Consider the following 24,429-nt stretch of genomic DNA (forward strand, 5'->3'; position numbering starts at 1 on the left):
CTGCGCCAGGCGCAATGTTTTCAGGAACCCGAAGTGGCCCCATAGTTTGGAGTCATGACTCCATTGGAGAATCTCTAATCGCAGGCTGGCAGGCACATGCAGCTTGGTTCCCTTCCAAGCCAACCTTTCCCTCAGTGTTAGGATTTCTTTATGGTTGTTGAACCATGGTTCAGTGGGCAAAGCCGACTTCAATTTGTTCTCGCATTCCCCATTTCCTGGTGGAAACTGTCTCCTGGTCTGGTCTCGGGTGAGGACAGGTGCAGCTTTCTCCTTACTTTCAGGATGCGGGGAAAGGCATGAGATGATCAGATGTACTTCTTCCTCTCTCTTGCTATTGTACTGTGGTTTTCGTGACAGAGCGTCAGCAATGTGGTTCTTCCAGGCTGGGATATGTTTCAGTGTAAAATTGAACCACCTGAAATATTGGACCCATTGTATTTGCTTAGGAGAAAGCTTCCCAGGGGTCTTCAAGGTTCTTATGGTCAGTCCACACTTCGAAAGGAATGGGTCCACCTTCCGGAAAATGCCTCCATGTCTCCAATGCTACACGTACAGCAAATGCTTCCTTCTCCCAAATAGCCCACCTCCTCTAAGTGGGGTCAGCTTCTTGGAAAGGTATGCACAAGGGAGCAACTCTCCCCTTCCATTGTCCTGTAATAGCACCGCAGCTATTGCCACATCACTGGCATCGGACTGGATCACAAACGTCCGCTCAGGGTCAGGATGTTGCAGGATGGGCTCCTTTGCAAAAAATCTTTTAAGCCTTTCGAAAGCCTTTTGGCATTCTATCGTCCACCTGATTGGCTGAGAGGATCTGGGCTTAGTAGGGGCTGACCCAGTCTTTAATAATTCGGTTAAGGTCAAGCCAACTTCTGCGAAAACTGGAGTGAACTGTCAGTAGAAATTTGCAAATCCTAAGAAACTCTGTAATTGCTTGCGTGTTCAGGGAGTTTGCCAATCAAGCACTGCCTTCACCTTGGTTGGGTCCATCTCTATGCCTTCGCTAGATATGCGGTATCCTAAATAGTCTACTGACATCTGGTGAAATTCGCACTTGGAAAGTTTCACATAGGGCTTAGCAGACAAAAGCTTCTTCAAGACTTGCCTCACCAATTTGACATGGTCAGGGAGATTCTGGCTGTATATAAGGATGTCATCTAAGTATGAGAATTCACGGTGCCAGCCTATCCACAGCTCAATCAGGAGCGTAGTGGGAACTCCAGCCACTAGAGAGCCATCCACCTGCTGGAACCAGATGGGTTTCGCTAAAGGTCTAGTCTGGATTTTTAACTTATCCACTACGGTTTTGCTAATAAGACATCTCGAGCACCCTGTATGTATCAGGGCCCGTATTTCTTCCTCCTCCCCTGTGGTCATTACTTTAATCCTTGCTTTAATGATGAATGGATGGATGGGCTCATTCACCATTGGGTTGTCCTCTCCACTGGGCTCCTCATCCCCAACTGGGGCTGGTTCCTGAAGGAATAGGGTTTTCACCTTTAGCAAAATCCTCAGGGGGGCACAGCTCTGTTGTTTGAAAGGCCCAGCGACCTTGCAGAGGGGCTCCTTCAGATCCTCTTTCTGCTACCTGGCCTGGCTCTGGTTTTGGGGGAGAGAGAGGTGCCAAGCAGTCTGTCCCCTTATGGCCAGTCTTGTCACATCTGTAGCAATTTGTTCTCCTCATAACCTCTGAGCAAAAGGAGCCCAGCTGACAAGGGAAAAGGCGGCATCTTAAAAGATCATTTGTTGCTGGGGCGGGGGAGATCCCTTCTCAGCAAGAATTACATCACCCAAAACGACTGCCATGGCACACCAGTCTTAAATGACCCAGCTGCCTCCCACCTGCAGTTCACACTCTTCTCTCAACTTTGGATCAAGGGTACTTTTGAAAATATGAACGAAACAGTTTTCTGGCCACCCCTTCAGGTTATAGGCAATCATTTGAAATTTTTCCATAAAATTCTTCACAGGCTTGCCTGCCTGTTTCAACTGAAAAATCCGAGTCTCAGTTTCTATCTATGTTGCTACGTCATTTGGCTCAGGAGCCTTCTCATTGTGCAATTTAGGAAGCAGTCTGCCATTTGCAATCAGAGGAGCAGGAGAAGGGGGGCCGAGCAGGTTTTGAAATTATTATTATTACTATTACTATTACTATTACAGTATTATTATTATTTAGATTTGTATGTCACCCCTCTCAGCAGACTCGGGGGCGAATTCCCCCATAAAGGAATTCCTTTGATATAACAGCGGCTTGCATTTATCTCGCAATTCACTTATGGAGTGAGTGGCTGGGGTGGAAGGGGAGGCTACATTATTCACTGTTGCCGTGTAGAGAGGTAACTTCAGGGGGCCATGGGGAAGGGGATCTTCAGAAACCCATAGGCATCTCAGCCACCCCCAATCAGAAAGAAAAATTGTTTCTGCCTTCTCCATCTTAGCCTCAAGCCTATTCCTCCCCTCTTTACCTTCGTAATGTTGAACTCTGGCTGGGTTCTCCCGCAGAGGGGGGGTAGAAAATTCCAAGCCCTTCCACCTCTAGATTGTTGGCTAACTCCCTCTGTTCCATTCTTCAGATCGGGGAGAGTTGGAATTGTTGTCAGCGAACAAAATAGCATCTGAGAAATAAATCAATTTCCACGCCTGTGCTTCATGCAGGGCTCGATTTATTAACAAAGCCAATCTGGATTCGACTTGATTCATTCCAACTCTGAGTCCCTTAGATTACATCCGGGTCAAAACCCCATATTACATCCCCACATCCACAAGTGCAGTCATGAGGACCAATCCTCTGCAGGATTCCTAATTCCTTCCTGTGTTCGTTACTATTGACTCTGCAGAAAGGAATGTGTGGTGGCATCTCTCTCTCTCACACACAGACACCCCCCCGTTCCTCTATCACTAACTGTGTCAGGCCAACCTTTGACTTCACATAATGACTTTGGGCCTGACATGCACATGTTCCTGCTATGCTCCTAGTCACATCTGTACCAAAATTCAAGTAGGGATCACGATGGAATCATATTTAAAAATATAACTATTAAACAGTGTCAATTCGAAAATTTGGCAATGGATGACATAACTGGTTATGTGATCTGTGAATATGATTGACGCTGGTGACTGGCTACTGTTCTCTCGAAAGACTGGGAAAATGAAGAAGTAGAACTGATTTTTTTGCATCCTTCTAGTCTAGCGCCATCCTTTGTGTATCCAAAAAACCCAGACATTTTAAAAGTTAACAAAAATCAGATATTAACCTAGGTGGAGCTGAATACCATGACAGGCCGTACATACTCTTTGACACAAAAGGAAATGGCCATTGGTAGTAAGCGCTTTTGGACTGTTGTGTACACTCCCATTAAGCCTGAGAATTATTCAGATTCCGAAGTGGAGAGTGATTTTGAATTGGCAGATGGGCCTGATTTACAGATAGAAAGGAATGTTAGTGAAGAGGAGGACGAGGAGGGGGAGGTAATTGATGAAGAGATGCATTCAGGATCGAGTAAGGAGGACTGGAGGTGGATTAACCCTTACTTCAGACGTTCTCAGAGGAGGTTAGAACAAGTTTCAGGGAAGAGATATTAGAAGGTGAGGAACTAGTTAATCAGTTACCTCACATCCGAGTGTGGACAGAAGAAGAAGCTGATTCCGTTCAATCTTGTCATCCCAAAATGGAAGCGTCCACGAGAAGCTCCTGAGCGTAAGCTAACAAATGTGTGATTTATTACCTGCTTTTATGACTCTTGGGTAGCACTGATTAGCCCATAATGTTGTGGAATGTTTTTATGTTACTACCAAGATAATTTACTTAACTACTAAAGATAGAGATGAGAAAAGAAAGCACTGCACGCAAAGCTGATGTAAGAATGGGAGAAAAAGGAGAAATAAAGATGTTCTGTTTTTACAACGATATGCATTGAGCAATTATTTATTCCAATTATTATCTGAATTAGCCTGAAACCAGAACATGGACAAGATTACATTTCACCCACTAGAAGGGGCAAATTGATTATAAAAGCCCAGTTAAAAAATGTTCTGACCTAATTTGAAAAGATAAAAAGGAAGAAACTCACACAAACATAAAATCAGATGATTCAAGGCTGGAAAAAAATTGATAGGGTTAGGGTCCCAAGTTGAATCCCTGTACAAATATAACCAAGAATACAAGTACTGTAACCCACATGAATTTTTTCACAATTTTAAAGTATTTTAAAATGTTTTTTTTCACATTTTTGCATTTAATTTGATTTCTCCAAAACAAAATATAAAGTAATATAGTCTTGTGACATATCAAATGAAAGCTGGTACTGTTCTGAGAAAAAGGATGCCTCTTCCAACGTCTTTATCCTAATTCTAGCCCGAGATAACTTTAGAAGTCTGTAAAAAATTAACTGATGAAAAAAAAAATCAAAAACTTTTAATTTGTAATTAACTAAAGTAGTACTTCATAATTTTTTTAAAAAAAATATTCATATTTGTATTATTTGATATGGAATGACCCGTAAACTATTATTTAAAAAGGTCATAGGATGTATCTGCTGAATTTTCCAATGTGCAGAGAATTCAATTAATTAATTAATTAATTAATTAATTAATTAATTAGAGTTGAAAGAGACCTTGCAGGTCATCAAGTCCAAACAAATTTGATGGAAGATTTCACTGATCCCTTCCAGAACAATATTTGGATAGAATTCTGTGCTTTCTATAGATTCAGAATGATTTGAAACATAGCACAAAAATACTGAGATGAGTTGCTTTTTCTTCCCTAGTTTCAAACCTTGGAAAAAAGAATGCTTTCATTTTTTATTTTAACATGTTATTTAGAAACTCAAGAGTATTTCTTGGCAATGTTCCCTCTTTTTTTTTTTTGGTGTGGGCAGAAAAGTATAGTGTCTGAGTGGCAGTTTCTTTGGGACTGGGCGGGAAAGAAAGAAAGGAAGGAAAGAAGGAAGAGAAAGAAAGAAAGAAAGAAAGAAAGAAAGAAAGAAAGAAAGAAAGAAAGAAAGGGAAAAATTTCTGGGTACCTCTCCTATCTCCCCTTTTTCTCTCTCATTTGTTTCTCATTTCTCCCTCTTCCTCCCTTTTTCTCTCATTCCTTCCCTCTCTCACTTCTTTTTCCATCCCTGTCTCTCCCCCCCCTCTCTGTGTATGTGTGTGTGTATGTGTGAACTCTTGAACCATTTCATAAAACAGGTGAGGGCTGGGATTTTTTTTCTCTGTTATTATTTGGGTGCTTTTTACCATATGTTTTAAATCAAGAGTCACTTCTCTCTCTTTTCTGTTTGTCTCTCTTTCCTCTCATTCTCTGCCTCAATCATTTTCTCATTTCTCTTTCTTTCTTCCCTTTTTGCTCTCATTTCTCTCTCTCTCTTCCTTCCTCTCTTCTCTCTCTTGCTTTCTTTCTCTCTCTCTCCCCCGCTTCCTACCTGTTTGACAGTGGCCGGGTCCATGCGGGCTGCTACTGTCTCGTACCAGGATTGGGTGGCGGAGGGGTCCCAGCGGCGGCGGGAGCCCCCAGTGCGTCGGAAGGAGAGGAGGCGAAGTTCGGGGCCGAGTAGGCTGAGGCCGGGCCCATCGCCCCGGCTCCAATACCGGGATTGGGTGGTGAAGAGGACCTGGTGACGGGAGGCAGCCCCCAGCGCAGCTGCGGGAGAGGAAGCAAAGCTCGTGGATGGGCCTGGCAGCTGCCGCCACGCTTCGGCCGCACCGGGCCAAGTAGGCCGAGGCCAGGCCTGTCGCCCCCGGCTCCAAGGGGCAGCCCCAGCGCAGCGGTGGGGGAGGAGGCAAAGCCGGCTGCCTGGGGAAGCAGCGCGTTTGAAAAGCGCGCTGCTTCCCTGGGTGCAGGCCTTGACGTCAGCTCAAAGCCCCGCAGAGCCGCTGCCTCCCCCCTTCCGTCCCAGCGCAGGCCGAGCGTCTATTACTCAGGGAAAGGGCAGAAGTGCCTGATGGGCGCTGCCATCTTTTCCCGAATGGGCAGGGCCAAAGTGGAATGGGGAGCGCGCGGTTTTTCAAAAGAGGAAAAACCTTGTCACTCCCCGCCCCCAACTCCGATGCCTGGCTTGGCTGGGCAGCCTTGGAAAAGGCTGCGTGGGGGTTATTTTTGTGGGCACGCCCGTGTGGGCACGCACCTTAGAGAGAACATAGTTTCTGGGATACAATTTTGTCGAATGTATATGAAGAAAAAATTACCATGACAACTGTACTTTTGGGTCATCTCTGGATTTCTGTTCAAAAGTGGCACGTCACACTGAAGTGTTTCAACCATGTGAACTACTTTTATCATTCTTACCCCTGGTTTTTAAAAATCTTAAATTATATAATATTTATTGTACCTGCTTCTTATCCAAATAGTATGAATATTACTATTAGCATATTATTAGTATCAAGAAATATGCATTAGAAAATATTAAAATTGATAATCCAGATAAAGGCACAATCCAATCAAAAATACAATAGCAAATCAATCTGAGAAAATAGCTTTAAACTTACTTTATATAAAAATCCTGTAGAATTTTCAAGATTTGGCACAAAACCTCTGGATCCAATGATTTTTGGAAGAGGTTAGGGTAATGGGTAGGATCAATTTGCTTTGGAAAAACAAAAGAAAAACAGACTAATAATAGGAATATATATATATCAGACCCCATATATACTTTTAATAGATTTCATATTCTTACATAATACTTACTAAAATAAAATTCAAACATAATTTATAGTAACAATTAGTATTCACATTAGAGGTTACTATTAATTACCTTGGAAGCTTCTCAGTTTAAGGTTAATAATGGCAATCATCTTTCACAGTAAAATACAATGAATTCCTATGAATGACAAACGTATCTCCACCCCACTCCTACAATTAGCAGACAAAAGTGCCAACCATTTTCTGAAGCATATTTCATAGTTCACATGGTGGTAAAATAAAGCTCTAAAGATCTGTCCCTGAACTGGGTATGCGATACCTGGATTCAAATTCATACTCAGTGTGGAAGGAATTAACTTCAATGTTGAAGAAAATACCAAAAGTCACTGAAGATGGACTTGAAGAAAAGGTTATATAGTCAATATTATTATTGTTAGCCGCCCCGAGTCTATGGAGAGGGGCGGCATACAAATCAAATAAATAAATAAATAAATAAATAAATAAATACATACATACATACATACATACATACATACATACCCTGTCAGAAATAAATTGAAAATAATTTATTTTTTTAGTTTAAGATACAACAGAAAATTTGCATAGGTTGTCAAGATTCTATTACGGCCACATTTACAGCCAATTGCAGCCAAGTTTAGTTGAAGATAAGTATTCAGCTTTATTTTTTGCTTCCCCTCAGCCCAAATCCATTAACAAATAACGTTTGCTTTGAGTATACATGTGTGAAACTTAATTATCTCTTACATCCATTGTAATAGTTTTAATACACGCCACCCAGCCAAGCAGAAGAAATAGATAAACTTTTTTGCTAACAAATTAAAAAATGTATGTAGGAAACATATCACAGTAGTAATGGGATACTTTAACTACTGTGGTATCAGCTGGGCGACAAAGTGGGAGATTGAACAAATTCCTAACCAACTTAGCTGACAACTTTCTCATCCAAAAAGTAGAGGAAGGAACTAGAAGAAAAACTATATTGCACATATTGCTTACTAGTGAAGAAGAAATGATAGATGGAGTTGAAGTTGTGGGAAACTTGGTAAATGATCACATCGTAGTGGAATTCAATTAAATGCAAACAAAGCAATAGAAAATAATTCAATCCAGGACTTCCGGGGCGGCGCTATGCAGATGTGGTGCTGAAAAGTGAACTGCTGCTTTTCAGTATGAAATTCTCTGATTTGGATGCTCAAAATCACAAATGCAAGCCTTCCAGAGGGGAGCATCAGAAAGGGGAGAAGCTGTACTCCACGAGTGGGGTGCAAACTCTCCTGGTTACAGGCTATTTAACCCCCAGCCGGTGAGAGAAGAAGCCAGTGATTTAGCTGGCTCAGAGTCAAGGCGGCCCATTGAACACCAGGAAGAAGGAAGAGGGGAGAATGGCAAAACAGCGGTAATGCAGCTAATTCTGATATTCCTGGAGTTTTCTTGGAATCTTCTTGAAATTACAACTGAAATAGTAAGATAGAGGAGCTCCTGTAGTGGAAAAGTGGTGATTAAAAGAGACAGAGCAATAAGATCGAGTGTGAATAGGAGAGGGAGAGTGTTTGACAGATTGATTCCCAGAGACGGAACAGAAAGGGGAAAAAAGATTGTGAGTTGGCTGATTGAAATTGGGACCAGGATCTAAAGAAATACCTATTATTTAATAAAATCAAAGGCAAAAAGGAGGCAAGGAGATAGAGATACTGCTGAAGAGTGTGTGATCTCGGATAGCGATATAATAACAACAACATCAACATTTTGTTTTCTTCCTTGTGCTTTGCTCTTTCTGGAGACTATAAAACCGGAACTGAGAGGGTAAGAAAGACAGTTTCTAATCAGCCACTTTCTCGAATGGAGTCCGAGACTGAGCTACTTTGTAAGAATAACTTTATATTTGTGATTGAAATTGAGACTAAAACATTGAGACTGAAATATTGCTCTTAAGACTCTAAATAAACTAACTTAATCATCACCTTGGAATATAGCAGAAAAACTTCACATTTAGTGGAACGTACTGGATGTATAGACATATTCTAATCTTCTACCCTTCAACCTTATGAACTAGGAACTTAAATGATTTGGACTAATCATCTAATTTGAATGAACTGAAATTCTGAATTAAAATTGAAATATGAAATTCTTTTTGCACTGTGAGATAAGTAATATATGGCTATTATTATTATTAATATTTAATAACTGAACCTTTGAGTGAAATTTAACTATTTGAATATTATCAATAATTGATTAATTTTTTAAAAATATAGAATTAATGAACTGTTTAATTATGAACTGATGATTTATTTAGATATATAATATAGATCAATTTGATAATAATTTGATAGTGATTTGATAGTGATTTGATAATTAATTAACTTTAGTCAATTTTACCTTTCTTTGAGATATGAATTAAGTGATACTTACTTGACAGTGGGATATAATTTAGTCTGATTATAGGGTAAAAATATTTTTCTAGAAAGGAATAAGTAGATCATTATAATTGCATATATAAAATAGAAGTGTGTTAATTATAGTAAAATTAAAATTGGTAGAAGTGTAAGAAAGAAGAGATATTGAGATATTGAGAAAGAAGGATATGGCAACTTCATCAACAACAACTAAGACATTAACTAAACCAGTCTTTTTCAACCAGTGTGCCGTGAGACATGGTCAGGTGTGCCGCGAAGAAGGAATATCAGGTTCCGGTCTCGCAACTTTTTGCTGAGAGAGAGAGTGTGTGTGTGTGTGAGAGAGAGAGAGAGAAAGAAAGCAAGAGAGAGAGAAAAGGAGAGGAAGGGAGAGAGAAATGAGCAAAAAGGGGAGGAAAAAAGAGAAATGAGAAAATGATTGAGACAGAGAATGAGAGGAAAGAGAGAGAAACAAAGAGAGAGAGAAGTGACTCTTGATTTAAAGCATATGATAAAAAGCACCCAAATAATAACAGAGAAACCCCCCCCCCCCGCCCTCATCTGTTTTTGGAAATAAGAGAGAAACCCCCCCCAGCCCTCACCTGTTTTTGGAAATGGTTCAAGAGTGTGTACACACACACACACACACACACACACAAAAGGGTGGGGAGGAGACAGGGATGGAAAAAGAGAGGAGACTGTCTTAGTGTGTCATTTTGTGTCATTTTGGTTGGTGGTGTGCCCCAGAATTTTAAAATGTAAAAAATGTGCCGCGGCTCAAAAACGGTTGAAAATCACTGAACTAAGCAACTAAGCAACATTAGTGATGTCATCCCCAGCAGTACAAAAGTTCACCTCTACTACAGATTCTAATACAATAGAAAGCAAAGGAGAAACTCCTACATTATAGACATTACAAAACTCTTTAGATAAAATTCAAGATTTATGTTTAAACAACAAGAATCAATGAATCAATGAGACAATCTCACAAAACCATCCAGAAACAAAAGAAAAATTCGAAGAAGTGCAAGAAAATTTTGTAAAATGAAATGCTAAAATAGAAGGAATCCAAGAGACAGTGGCTAAAGACAAAACAAAAATAAAGAAAATAGAAGAAACAATAGAGGATACTAAAACAAGATTAAATGAAAATGAAAAGCTTAAATCAATTAATAAAGACTTAGAAGCAGCCATTGCCCAATTAGAATAGGCGTTGATCGCTTACCTGAACGCCTCTTCTCGTACGCTGAGCGAGTACAGCAGTCACGTGGGTTGCTCGCTGTTCAATTCGCAGAGGACCGAGTCTAGTCTTTAAAAAGCCTGCTGGATCCGCCCCTTCCCCAGAATTTGCGAATCCGTAGACTTAGGATCAAGTGTGGTGGCTCAAAAAGTGCTCAACTCTCATGATAGGAAAAATTACAGATTAAAGAATACAGTGATCCCTCGATTAGCACGGTCTTGATTAGTGCGAAACGCTACAACACGGTTTTTCACAAAATATTAATTAAAAAATACTCCACGGTTTTTTTGCTATACCACGGTTTTTCCCACCCGATGACGTCATACGTCATCACCAAGAGTCACTTCTCTGTCTCTTTCTCTTTCTTTCCTGTCACTATGCTTCAATCATTTTCTCATTTCTCTTTTTTTCTCCCCTTTTTTCTATCATTTCTCTCTCTCTTTCTTCCTCTCTCACACTCTCTTCCTCCCTTCTCTCTCCCCCCCTCCACTTGCCCACGAGAAGAAAAAAAGCAACCTCTGCCGGGCAGCTCCCCTTGTGCCCCCGCTTTGTGCCTGCCTCTTTTGGGGATTTTTTTTCTTTTCTTTTTTGCGCTGGCGGCGGGAGCTGTTGGGGAGGGCTCTGCCGGGAAGGCCTCTCAGCTGCAGAGCCGAATGGGGGCGGAGGCAACAGCGGAGCCCGGCGCTGGGGCCATGCGAGGCTGTTCATCCAGGGGGGCGTGGACTGGCAAGTCGCCCTCCTTTCTCTCTCTTTCTCTCTCTTATACCACACCGGTAACAGGGAGAGAACGAGAGAGAGCGGAGGGCACCTTGCCGGTCCACGCCCCCCTAGATGAGCGGCTCCGCATGGCCCCAGCGCCGCCCAGGCAAAGGGGAAACCCCAAGATCGCTTGCCGCTTGCCGCTTGCCGTATTGCAGCGAAGGAGGCGAAGCAAGGCTCCAAGCTGCAATACGGCAAGCGGCAAGCGATCTTGGGGTTTCCCCTTTGACTGGGCGGCGGGAAGACCAAGGGAAGGTTCCTTCAGCCGCCCAACACCTGATCCGCTCCGCAGCGCGGCAGCAGCGAGGAGCCGAAGATGGGGTTTCCCCTTTGCCTTTACCCCATTTTCGGCTCCTCGCTGCTTCCGCGCTGCGGAGCAGATCAGCTGTTGGGCGGCTGAAGGAACCTTCCCTTGGTCTTCCCCGCCGCCCACACGCAAACTCCACCATCTGCGCATGTGCGGCCATGAAAAAAATGGCGCGCATGCGTAGATGGTGTTTACTTCCGCACCACTATAACGTGGAAATCGATTAGCACGGGAGGTCTTGGAACGTAACCCCCGCGCTAATCGAGAGATCACTGTATAACCATAGTTAGAATAGAAAAAGGGAGGGAAGTGACTGCTGTACCCACTCAGCATACAAGAAGAGGCTTTCAGGTAAGCGATCAACGCCTATTCTCCATACTGAATGAGCGGGTCCAGCAGTCACGTAGGACATACCCAATAGATGAGTCTATAGGGAGGGATTAGTTCGCTATCGTGAGAGATAACGGATTGGAGGACTCTTCTGCCAAAAGCAGCATCTGCTAAAGCGTAAGAGTCAATTTTGTAGTGCCTTATGAAAGAGTTTGGAGAGGCCCAAGTGGCTGCTTTGCAGACTTCTTCCAATGGAGCTTCAGTTGCCCATGCGGCAGATGTGGCTGCACTTCTTGTGGAGTGTGCTGTGATACCTCTGGGTATGCTGAGGGAAGCTGACTCATAAGCCTTTGAGATAGTCCCTCGGATCCAACGGCCTATTACGGTTGAGGATACCTTGGAACCCAGGGATCTGGGATGGTAGGCTACGAATAGGGCTTCTGACCTTCGGATGGGTCTTGTCCGTTGGATATAGATTCTCAGCGCTCTGGTGAGATCTAAGGTATGCAATCTGACCGCAAGCTGATGGTTCTAATTGGAACAAAATGAAGGCAACACAATGTCCTGGGATCTGTGGAACATGGAACGGACCTTGGGTAGAAAGGTGGGGTCCAGGCGCAGGACTAATTTGTCTGTATGGAACTGGCATAGATCCTGGCGAATGGATAGGGCTGCCAATTCTGAAATGCGTCGGGCAGATGTTATCGCCACCAGGAATTCTACCTTGTAAGATACGTACCTGAAGGATGCTGACCTTAGGGGTTTGTATGGTGCCTGAGGGAGTGGAGAACCCATGGTAGGTCCCAGGACGGGTATCTGTGAACCTTGGAAGGCCTGACGTTCGAAATGCCTCTTAAAAATTCTTGAATTTCCAGGAAAGAGCGGAGTGGTTGTCTGCAGGGTTCTGCTAGGACCGAAGATAGAGTGGCTAGATGACCGCGAATGGTGCTAGATGAGAGGCCTTGTTGGAAACCTTTCATCAGGAAAGCTACGATTCTGTGAATGGGAATGCACAGAGGGGATAGGCCTTCCTGTGAGCCCCATTGGTGAAACCTGGACCAGGTGTGGTCGTAAATTCTATTGGTGGAGCCTCTCCGGGATTTCAGGATTATTTCTATAGTGTCCGGCTCGTAGCCTTGTAGATCTAGGTCGCGCCAGATAATAGCCAAGCGGTGAGGTGGAACCACTCCGGATCTGGATGGTGAGAGGCCCCCTGCCGCAACATATCCTCCAAAACGGGGAGTTGCCAGGGGTCCTGGACGGACAGACGTTTTAGGTCCGCGAACCAAGGCTGGCATGGCCAGTAAGGAGCGATCAGTATCACCTGGGCCTTCTCGAGGATGATTTTGTGGATCACGTCTGGGAGAGTTGGAATTGGAGGGAAGACCCGTTGTACCTACCTGAACGGTCTTCTCGATGCCCTGGAAGGAGAGTCCAACATGGGTATTTAACCAATCCTATTGGTAGAGACTGAGTAAAAATTAGCATAATAAATAGGTACCACCCCCTTGCAGTCCCCCATGAGCTCAGTTTTAAAAACGAAAAAATCACGAAAGAGGATAACCAACTTTTATTGAACAATTCAATAACTTAGAAACTAACCCAACCTCCGGTGTCCCTGAACTTCAACTACCGGGTGGGTTTGGACTCTCCTTCCAGTGCATTGAGAAGACCGTTCAGGTAGGTACAACGGGTCTTCTCCACTGCATCTGGAAGGAGAGTCCAACATGGGATATACCAAAGATCTTAAAACCCATGGGAGGGAGAAGGTCTAGCTAGGGACTCAGGAGAAACACAAACTTTTTGAAGGACCCGCCTGCCAAAGGCTGCTTCTGTAGAAGCAAAGAAGTCCAACTTGTAATGCCTAATAAACGTTGTGGGAGCTGCCCAGGTTGCAGCTCTACAGATGTCCTCTATTGATGCTTGCGTGGACCAAGCCGCCGTGCGGTGCTATCAATACAGTGATCTCTCGATTAGTGCGGGGGTTACGTTCCAAGACCTCCCGCGCTAATCGATTTCCGCGTTATAGTGGTGCGGAAGTAAAAAACACCATCTACGCATGCGCGCCATTTTTTTCATGGCCGCACATGCGCAGATGGTGGAGTTTGCGTGTGGGCGGCGGGGAAGACCAAGGGAAGGTTCCTTCAGCCGCCCAACAGCTGATCTGCTCCGCAGCGCGGAAGCAGCGAGGAGCCGAAGATGGGGTAAAGGCAAAGGGGAAACCCCATCTTCGGCTCCTCGCTGCTGCCGCACTGCGGAGCGGATCAGGTGTTGGGCGGCTGAAGGAACCTTCCCTTGGTCTTCCCGCCGCCCAGGCAAAGGGGAAACCCCAAGATCGCTTGCCGCTTGCCGTATTGCAGCTTGGAGCCTTGCTTCGCCTCCTTCGCTGCAATACGGCAAGCGGCAAGCGATCTTGGGGTTTCCCCTTTGCCTGGGCGGCGCTGGGGCCATGCGGACCCGCTCATCTAGGGGGGCGTGGACCGGCAAGGTGCCCTCCGCTCTCTCTCTTTCTCCCCCTGTTACCGGTGTGGTATAAGAGAGAGAAAGAAAGAGAAAGGAGGGTGACTTGCCAGTCCACGCCCCCCTGGATGAGCGGCCCCGCATGGCCCCAGCGCCGGACTTCGCCGTTGCCTCCGCCCTTGTTCGGCTCTGCAGCTGAGAGGCCACGTCCACCCCCTCCTCGGTGTCCCCGGCACCCAGCGTCCCCACGCCGCCTCCACCTCCCGGTAATGCGCCCGACCTCTGCCTCTCTCTTTCTCTGCCTCTCTCTTTCTCTCTCATATACCACGCCGGCAACAGGGAGAGAAAGAGAGAGAGAACTTATTTTTTAATTAACATTTTTTGAAAAACCGCGTTGCAGCGTTTCGCGCTAATCGAGACCGTGCTAATTGAGGGATCACTGTATTACTTCCGCCCTCTCCTGAAGAATCTTTTCCACCACCCTCGGAATGAGGTTCACGGGGGGAAAGGCATACAGAAGACCGGGGGGCCACGGCGACCATAGAGCGTTGGTCCCCTCTGCCCTTGGGTCCTGAAAACATGTGTAGAACCTCGGGAGCTGGGTGTTCTGGCTGGTGGCGAACAGGTCCACTAGGGGAACTCCAAACCTTTGGGTCAACTGATGGAAAATGTCTGGATCGAGTCTCCACTCTGACGGATCCAGAGTGGCCCTGCTGAGCCAATCCGCCTTGGTATTGCTGACTCCCGCAATGTGTTCCGCGATCAGCGAGGCCAAATGGGTCTCGGCCCAGTCGAAAAGGCTTGCTGTCTCCTCCATGAGACGCTGCGACCTCGTACCCCCTTGGTGGTTCAAATGGGCTCTGGTCACCACATTGTCGGTTAGTACTAGCACATGCCTACCTTTCACCATGGGGGCAAAGGCTAGTAGGGCCAAGAACACTGCCCTCAGCTCGAGGAAATTGATGTTGACCGGGGATAGATCTTCCATAGTCCACAGTCCTTGTGCCATATGTCATCCAAGATGGGCACCCCAGCCATATAAACTGGCGTCCGTGGTGAGAATAAGCCGGTCTTGTGTGCGAAAGGGGGAGCCTTCCTGAATCGCTCTGGTGGTCCACCACTTCAGAGACTCCCTGACTCCCCTTGGTAGTTTGATTGTCCTGTGTGAGTGACTGACCCTGGCCCTCTGGGCTGGTAGAAGAAACCACTGGAGGCCTCTGATATGGTGTCTGGCCCAGGGCACGATACCTATGGCCGACACCAGTGTCCCCAAAACTTTTGACAACAGTGCTAGTGGGACCCTTCTGAGACGGCCCAGGTCGGTAACTAGACGATGAATATTCTCCTGTCTTTCGGGAGAAAGGGTCACCGTGCCTGATAAGGTGTCTATGATTGACCCCAGGTGTTGTAGTCTGGTCGCGGGAGACATCTGGCTTTTCTCCACGTTGATGGTGAAGCCATGGGCTTCTAATGTCTGCACTGTTCTGGATAAGTCCTCTCTGGCCTGACTGGGGGACCTGGACAAGATGATTATGTCGTCCAGATAGGCCATCAGTCTGATGGAATGAGACTGAAGATTGGCCGTCAGTGCGTCCAGCAACTTGGTAAAGGTGCGAGGGGCTGAGGAGAGGCCAAAGGGCATGGCCCTGTACTGGTAATGGATGCCCTCTGAACAGAACCTGAGGAATTCCCTGTGTGTCGGATGTACAGGCATGTGGAGGTAGGCTTCTTTTAAATCTATTGAGGTTAACAGATCTCGGGATTGGATTGAGGGGAGGATAGTTTGTAAGGAGTGCATGTGGAACCTCCTGTACTTTATAAACATGTTGAGCTGTTTTAGATTTAGTATCATCCTGTATCCTCCTGATGTCTTTGGAACGAGGAAAATCCTGGAATAAAATCCCTTGCCTTCCTCTCGTGGAGGTACCTGCTCGTTGGCTTGAATCTCCAGCAAATGTGCAATCTCTTGCAGATTTGTTGTTTCTTTTGTGGATCCCGGATTCTGGGGCAGTGTACAAACCGGTGTGGGGGTCGCCCTATGAATTCTAGGTGAAGTCCCCTTGATACGGTGGCTAAAACCCATTGTCTGAAGAAGTGCGTCGCCAGGAGGGACTGAAGTGTTGTAGCTTCCCTACTATTGGCAGAGAACTGGGCAAGTCATTTGGAGCGACGGTACCCTCTCTGGTTGCCTCCCCGAAAGGGCCGTCTCGACTGCTGATAGCCCCTTGGCCTATCCTGAAAGGATCCACGATCACTCCTGAAGGATTGTTGTGGATATTGGTTCTGACCAAAGGCTCTCTGCGTTTGTCCTGATCCAGCGGGTGAATCCCAACGGGTATTCTGGCGCCTTGAGTAAGGAGTGAACCTGCGGTCCTAGCGCCTGTTGGCTTTGGGTAGGACTTTTCTCTTGTCCTTGTCCTCTATGAGGACCTTGTCCAGAATTTCTCCGAAGAGCATTGAACCTTGCAGGGGGGCTGAGGCTAGTCGCCATTTAGATTTTAAATCCGCTGGCCAATTCCTTAGCCACAGCAGTCGGTGTGAGGAAAGCGTGGAAGCCATGCTTCTGCTGGCGAACTTAGCCACGTGGAGGGTTGCGTCGGCGGAAAATTCGGCCGCAGCTAGCAATTTACTTAGGTCCTGGCGAAGTCTGCCCTCCTCTGCGCCAAGGTGTGACTGCATCTCCTGCAGCCACATTATGGAGGCCCTATTGAAGAAGGAGGCCGCAGCAGCCGCCCTGAACCCCCAGCTAGACATCTGGTGTGTCTTGCGCAATAGGGTTTCTGCTTTCCTGTCCTCAGGCTTTAAGCTTTCCCCCATCTCTGATGGCACCAGGGCACTGGATACCAGCGTGACCACTGGTTGGTCAATGGGAGGAAACTCCAGCAGCTTCTCCACCTCCTCATCGAACGTATAGAACTTTCGTTCCAAATTTGATGGTCCCTGGGCCGCTGCGGGGTGCTGCCAGGGCTTCTTCACTCCTTCCACAAAGATGTGCGAGGCTGGAATGTGGTCAGACTCGGGTTGGGGTTCCCTCAGCAGGGCAGCTGACGTCTTACCGGCGTCTACCTCTGGTGTTTTAGCTGCTCCCTGGAGGTCCATTACCTGCTTTGCTTTGAAAAGTAGAGTCCTGAACAGTGCAGGCTTGAACAGACCAACCACCGGCTGCTGTTCTGGTGTGTTTTCATCCTCTGAAAACTCATACTCTCTGTCACTGTCCTCACCCAAAGCCGGTTCTTCTGATAGAGATCCCAATCCCGAGGGGGGCGGCATTGGCCAAAGGTTCCTTGCCTGAACCTGTGATGTACGATGTGTGTATTGGCCTGCTCCGGCGGTCACTCCTTGAGAATAGGCACTGGCGATGATTTCCTGTAAGTCAGGTGGCATGTATTGCCATGAGCCAGTCTGAGACCTCAGCCCCGCCGGTGTGGGGGTAAAGGTGGCTGAAGGTGCCTGGGAGCTTCGCCTTGCAGGGCCTGCTGGCTCAGGCCTGGTCCAAGACAAGGCTGGTGATGGGGCTGCTTGTGGCAATGTAAGAAATTGCCCATCTGGTGACCAATCACCCTCTTGGGGGGTCCCCATGTGCCCAAAGGCCGATTGAGCGGTCATAGGGTCAGGTGTAGAAATCTGCCTCTGAGTCAGTGGCACTGGCGAGGGGGAGGGGTGCAGGGCTGCCTCCAATTTCTTTTCCAGCGCTTTTATGCGCTTCTCTGCCTCCTTTAGAGAGGCTGCTGAGGCAGGAGATTGGGAGGATTTGGATCTCTCCTTATCCTTCCCTTTAGCTTTCTCCTTAGGCACCACTGGGGAGCTGGATTTCTCGCCACCGGTTTTATCCTCCATCTTACTCACAACTTGGAGATCTAGATGTGCTGCCCGGTATAACTTTTTCTCCCCCAACGCTTCGTCACTGTTGCAAAATGGCGTCTGGTCACCTCGCCCTTGCGGCTGCGCAGTAGAGCCCGAAGCTCAGTTCACGCCTTACAGCTGCCGGAAACCCTTCCGGTTGGCGCCTTCTGGGTTCCGTGGGGGAGCCTTCTAAAATGGCGCCGGCCAGCGTTTCCGCGGGCTTTTTGCGCCCTCCCCACAAGCCGCCGCCAATTCAGACCCCTGCCGGTCCGCTCTCGTCCTCCTCGTCTGATCCGGTATGGTCCCCTGTCAGGGCAGCTGCGGCAGCGGCGCTAGCCGCCCAACAGCTGATCGGGGCTCCGAAGCTCTTCTTGGAGCCCGCCGGGGTAATCCAGCCCTCGAGCCTCCCAGTGGGGGGGGGCGGACCCCCCCACCTTCGGCTCGCAGCCCTCGTTTGACCGCGGAGGCCAATGACTCCGGGCTGAAGTGCTCCTCTTGGGGGTAGTTCCCTCGGAGGGAAGCAACCCCTAAGGAGATCGTTGGGGGTGTTGTCCGCGGAGGACAGAGACCCCTTCATCCAACGATGATCATAACCTGTGAGGAAACAAAATAAGCAACATTAAACAGGTAAAAACACAGACACTTTAATCTTAAGCAAAACTCAGTATGTCTCTACTCTGGTACTGAGTTTTTAAAACTGAGCTCATGGGGGACTGCAAGGGGGCAGTACCTATTTATTATGCTAATTTTTACTCAGTCTCTACCAATAGGATTGGTTAAATACCCATGTTGGACTCTCCTTCCAGATGCAGTAGAGAAAGCATTAAGCAGCCCTTGAGGCCAGGGAGCTCTGAGTGCATTTGTTGCCTCCACTCCTGGGGTTGGGAACCTGGAGTAGAATCGAGTTGAGTGTTGGTCGCGGTCGCAAATAGGTCTAGCGATGGGTGACCAAATTTGAGGCAGGTTTGCCGAAACAGAGCCGGATGAAGACTCCACTCTCCTGGATCCAGAGTTGACGGGAGAGCCAGTCTGCCTGCACGTTGAGAACTCCCGATATGTGGTCAGCCCACAGGGACTGTAGATGACTCTGCCCAGAGACCCAGCTTCAGGGCTTCCCTCATCAGGGCCTTGGACCTGGTACCCCCTTGTCTGCAAATATGGCTCTTTGTGGCTATATTGTCAGTGAGAATGGGTACATGTTGATTGATGATGTGAGGTTTGAATTGTTTGAGGGCTAACGACACTGCTCTCAATTCCAGCCAGTTGATAGGTCTGGAAGCCTCCTCCGCTGACCACGTGCCCTAGGCTATCAAGCCTTGAGCGTGGGCTCCACAGCCCATTACACTGGCATCTGTGGTGATGGTAAATTGATCTGGACACCTGAAGGGGGATCCCTTGTCCAGAGCGGGGGAGGTCCACCATGTAAGGGATCTTAGGACTGTGGTCGGAACGGTGATGAGGTGTGCCGAATTGCTGTTCCCCAATCTCTGGAACGGTAACAGAAGCCATTGGAGATCCCTGGCATGAAGATGAGCCCATGGGATAATACCAATGCAGGACACCATCTTTCCCAGTAGGGAAAACAGGGTAACGATGGAAATCCTTTTCTGAGACCTTATCCGGGAGATAAGCTCCTTGATACTGGTTTGTCTCTCAGTAGAGAGAAAGACCTGAGAGAGATCTGAATTTATGATAGCTCCCAGGTGCTAAATAGAAGTAGATGGCTGGAGCTGACTTTTTTTTGTAAATTAATGGAAAACCCATGATCCTGTAGGATAGACATGGCAATATTGAGGTCTAAACAGGTGCCTTCTTTAGAGGAGCCGTGAATTAATATGTCATCCAAATAGCATAAAATATGAATGGGCGTGGCTCGGATATGAGCCACCAGGGTGCCTAGGAGCTTGGTAAAGACTCGAGGGGCCGAGGACAGCCCAAAGGGCATGGCCCTATACTGGTAATGTTTGCCCTGGAAGGCAAAACGTAGGAATTGCCTGTGGCCCTTAGCAATAGGGATGTGGAGGTAGGCTTCCGTCAGATCCAAGGAGACCATAAATTCTCCTGGATGGGTAGAAGCTAGGATGGAATGCATCTTAACTTTCCTATATTTAATGAACTGGCTTAAATTTTTGAGGTCTAAAATGGCCCTCCACCCTCCAGATGTTTTAGGGACCATGAAAAGGATGGAATAGAAAACCAAGAACTCTCTGGGAAGAGGGAACTGGTTGGATAGCCCTGATAGCCAGCAAATGTTGAATAGCCTCCTCCATTCGAAGACGAGATGGAGAAGACTGGGGGATGGGCATGAAATCAAACGTTTAGGAGGAATGAGAATAAACTCCAACTGGAGTCTCCATTCCACAGTGGAAATAACCCAGGGGTCCTTACAGGAACAGCGCCAGCTGGAGGAAAACCAGGCCAGGCGCCCCCCAATGGGAGTAGAATGGAGATCACCATCTAGGCTTTCTGGAAGCTCTGGTCGAGGAAGAATCTCTTTGAAAACGGGATCCTCTACCCCTGGGGTTTCTGCCAGCTTGGGAGCGAAAACGAGGGGAATACTGACCTGAGTTTCTCTGGAAAGCGAATCCTTGATCCTGTTGCCCACTAGGATGTCAAAAAGGTTGAGTTTTGGTAGCCTTGTTGGTGGGCCCCAAAACTTTCTTTTTGTCAGCGGTCTCAGTGAGGAGGGGGTCCAAGAGGTAGCCAAATAGAAGGCCGTGCTTCAAAGGACCCATGGCTAGCTGCCATTTTTGCCTCACTCCCGCCTGCCAAGGTCAGAGCCATAGATGTCTTCTGGCTGTCGTTGAGGCCGCTACTGATCTTGCTGCAAATCTCGATGATTGCAAGGTAGCATCTGCTACATATTGGGCCACTGCAAAAACTTTATTGAAGTCTTGTTGGCCCCGTAGATCATCAGGGGGAATATGCTGCTGGAGCTGTTGAAGCCACAAGAGAATAGCTCTAGAGAAGAAAGATGCTGCTGCTGCACTCTTTATAGCCCAGGTATCTGCTAAAAAACACCTTTTGAGCATTTGTTCTAGGCGTTTGTCTTTGGGTTTTAACACCTCCTCTGTTTCACCAGGCATAGAGTTTTTACCGGTTCATCAGCTTTGGGACAGACAAGAAGATCTTCATAAGATGGAGAAAGCTTATATAACTTCTTGTCTTTAGTTGTGGGATTGAAACTGAAGGCCGGGTGATCCCACTGCTTGAGCAGAGCATCTTTGAACAATTTTGGCATGGGGATGACCTCATTGTCTTCCTGTTCCTCCATAAAGTAGGGCAGGTTTTTCTCAGGTGGATCTGTGGAAGAAGCAGATTGTTTATCTTGACCAGCCAAGCCTGTGTCCACTCTTGCCTTGAATAGAAGAGATTTGAAGAGTTGGGCTGGAAAAATTGCTGCAGGAGTTGGAATCTTGATCTCGTGACAAGCATTGAAATGGGTCATCCCTGTCTTCTACGTCCATATCATCATTCTCATCCTGAGAGGAATCCGAGTCTTCAGGCACTGGAATTCTGTAGGATGAGAAGGAACTCATGGGCCTAGGGGCACGTGGAGGGGGACGAGAGAAAGAAGGCACATTGATAGCCAAGAGCTTGGCATCAATGGCTTGAGACAAGGCAGAATACATAGATTGAAACTCTGGAGGAAGGTTAGTAATGGTAACCGGTATAGAGGGAGATGCCCTGTAGGCCAGGTTTGGGTCTGGCTCGGAGGGATCTTCCATCATAATATCTGGCTCCTATGGACCTAAGCCCCATAGGTTAAGTTGGGGTCTGTTTAGGTTTGGCTCCTCCAGAGAGAGCACAGGGACACCAGAGGGAGGCAATTTAGAAGCCTCTGGAGGATCTGGGCTAACGTGCACTTGGGCCTGTACTTTTAAACGTTTAGCCGATTTCTCATGCATCCTTTGCAGAGCTTGGTCCCTTCTCTTCTCAGCCCTGGTGGGTCTAGCCATTAGATGGGCTACGGAGGAAGAGGAGGAAGAGGCCTGGGTGATATTTTCAATTTCATCGCCAGTAGGCCTAACCTCTTTTTTTTATATATATATTTTTAATTGGTTTATTTACTAAATTAACAACAAACAAAAAATACTTAAAAGAAAACGTGCCCAACACCAATAAAACCCCCACCACCATTTAGGGGGTTATATTATTTACAATAAGTTTCAATTTCTTCCTTAGCTCCGGTTTACATTTCTTTACATACAAAAAGTGATTGGAATTTATTTTTCACATTGTCGTCATAAATTCTACTTAAGATATATGTTTTCACCTTATTCCATTGTGCCATCAGCTTTTCCAATTTGTTTTCATCAAAGTTATTTAATCTTATTTCGATAATTTCGAAGTGGATGTGGTCCACCATGTACCAGTACCAATTCTGGATTGTCCATTTATTGCTATCTTTCCACCTTAATACCACTACTGCTTGAGCGCTTTCCAAAGCTGCTGTTTTGATTTCTTTAAATTCTCGTAATTCCCCATATTTAACTAGTATTGCTAATTCTTTTGTAATTATCCAATTAATGTTTAGCATATTATTTATTTCATTCTGTACTTCCTTCCAAAATTTTTGAACTTCAACACATTCCCAGAGCATATGCATAAAAACTCCTTTTATTTGGCAACCATGCCAGCAATTTCCTTTCCCTTTCCTCTAGAAGTGTGCTAGTTTTACTGGTGTGAAATACCATTTATGTAAAATTTTCCTTCTCATCTCTCTAATTCTTGTATTCTTTATCTTATGTATATTTTCTACTACTTCTTTCATCTCGCTTTCATTAATTCGTAATTCATTTTGCCAATATCTTGTTAGGCCTTTAATCACTTCCTCTTCCACTTGTAATAACATGCTATAAATCTTACTAGCCTGTCCTTTTGAATCATTAATCTTTTCTTTCAATATTTTCTCTAGACAGTTTTCTTCTCTCAAAAATGCTTCTTTATTCTCACTTTTATTTAAATATTTACATGTTGCATTAATCTGCAACCATTTTTGTTGGCCCAACCACCATTCGAAGCGAGTTCTATTAACTCTTCCGTCTGTCTCATATAATTGTTCTATTCTCATTATACCTTTATCATTTAATTCCTTTATAACTCTACCTAGGTTAACATCATTACCGTGTTTCCCCGAAAGTAAGACAGTGTCTTACTTTCTTTTTACCCCCAAAAGCCCCACTACGTCTTACTTTCGGGGTATGTCTTACATTGGAAAAAAATTGAAAGGGTTGCGTTCCCGAAGGCATCTCCCCAGAGTCCAGAAGGGCAGCCGCGGGACAGGAGCCTCGTGAGCCCTTTTCCAAGTTCAACCTCAGGGCTCCAAGCGGCGTGCACGCGTGGAGCCACAGACGCGTGTCGGGGAAGCGTGTGTCTGGAGGGGAGGAGCCGCTCTGCGCAGTTGGGCAGCCCTACCTGCCTGCCGGAAAGGAGGCGGGCGAAGGAGGGCGCAGCTCCGGCTGCTCGCCTCGGAGCTGGTCGGCTTCGCTGGCCGCTTGCAGCCGAGCCTCGGCAGGACTTGGTTGCTGGGACGAGCGCCTTCGCTGCAAGCCACCGCCTGCTCGGCTCGTTTCGGACCAGCGCCGTCCTTCGCTTTGCCAAGCCGGGGAAGAGGCGGTGGCGCCGCGGCGAGGGGCGCGCGGGGAGCTTGGAAGCGACGTCATCGGGCTCCCCCCCGGCAATACCCCCGTGTTTCCCCGAAAGTAAGACATATGTCTTACTTTCGGGGTACGGCTTATATTAGCCGACCCCCCTGAAACCCCCGATATGTCTTACAATCGGGGGTGTCTTACTATCAGGGAAACAGGGTATTTATATTCAAAACATGCAACGTTGATAATTTTGAATTCCTATTTGCTAATTTCCCTTGCCATTTTGACCAAATATCTAAGGCTGCTTTCAAGGGATCGGCTAAGCTATTGATTTCTATTTTACTCCATTTTTTAAATAAAATCTCTTTATTTTTAATATTATTAATCTCCCTTTCAAGTTTCACCCACTTCTTTTCTGTCAATAATTGTAATTCCATTAATCTTTCTATTTGAAATGCTTCTCTATATAGTTCTAAACTCGGGCACCCCCATCCTCCATCTTTTTCTCTGGCAATCAGCCACCGTTTCCTTGTTCTAGGTTTTTTGTTTCCTTCAATCCAAAAGTTCATTTTGTTATCCCATTCCCTTAATTTTACTCCTGGGAAGGTACCTGGTAAAACTTGGAATAATCATCATTTTAAGAGCTCTTATTTTTGCCATTTTTCTCAAACTCTTATCTTTCCACTATTTAATTTGCTTTTGCATTTTTTTTCCATATTAAATTATAATTTACCTCAGCAATTTTATTTGGATTTTTGAATAACCAAATTCCTAAATATTTCATTTTTTTACATCCTAATTTCAATCCTGAAATTTTCTGTATCTCGATTTGCTCTTTAGGA

General features: G+C 46.2%; 1 protein-coding gene across 1 annotated transcript in view; it reads right to left on the reverse strand.

Annotated features, from left to right (window-relative positions):
- The window catches only part of RPAP3 (RNA polymerase II associated protein 3), a 131,476-nt gene that overhangs the window by 12,100 nt on the left and 94,947 nt on the right, over positions 1 to 24,429 (reverse strand). The window contains exons 11-12 of the mRNA XM_070754946.1: positions 6,487 to 6,584; positions 5,424 to 5,641 (exon numbers count right to left, since the gene is read on the reverse strand). Coding sequence (XP_070611047.1) covers positions 5,424 to 5,641; positions 6,487 to 6,584 — 316 coding nt within the window. The remainder of the gene's footprint in view (positions 1 to 5,423; positions 5,642 to 6,486; positions 6,585 to 24,429) is intronic.

The sequence above is a fragment of the Erythrolamprus reginae genome, chromosome 6 (genome assembly GCF_031021105.1).
Source record: "Erythrolamprus reginae isolate rEryReg1 chromosome 6, rEryReg1.hap1, whole genome shotgun sequence".
NCBI lineage: Eukaryota > Metazoa > Chordata > Lepidosauria > Squamata > Dipsadidae > Erythrolamprus > Erythrolamprus reginae.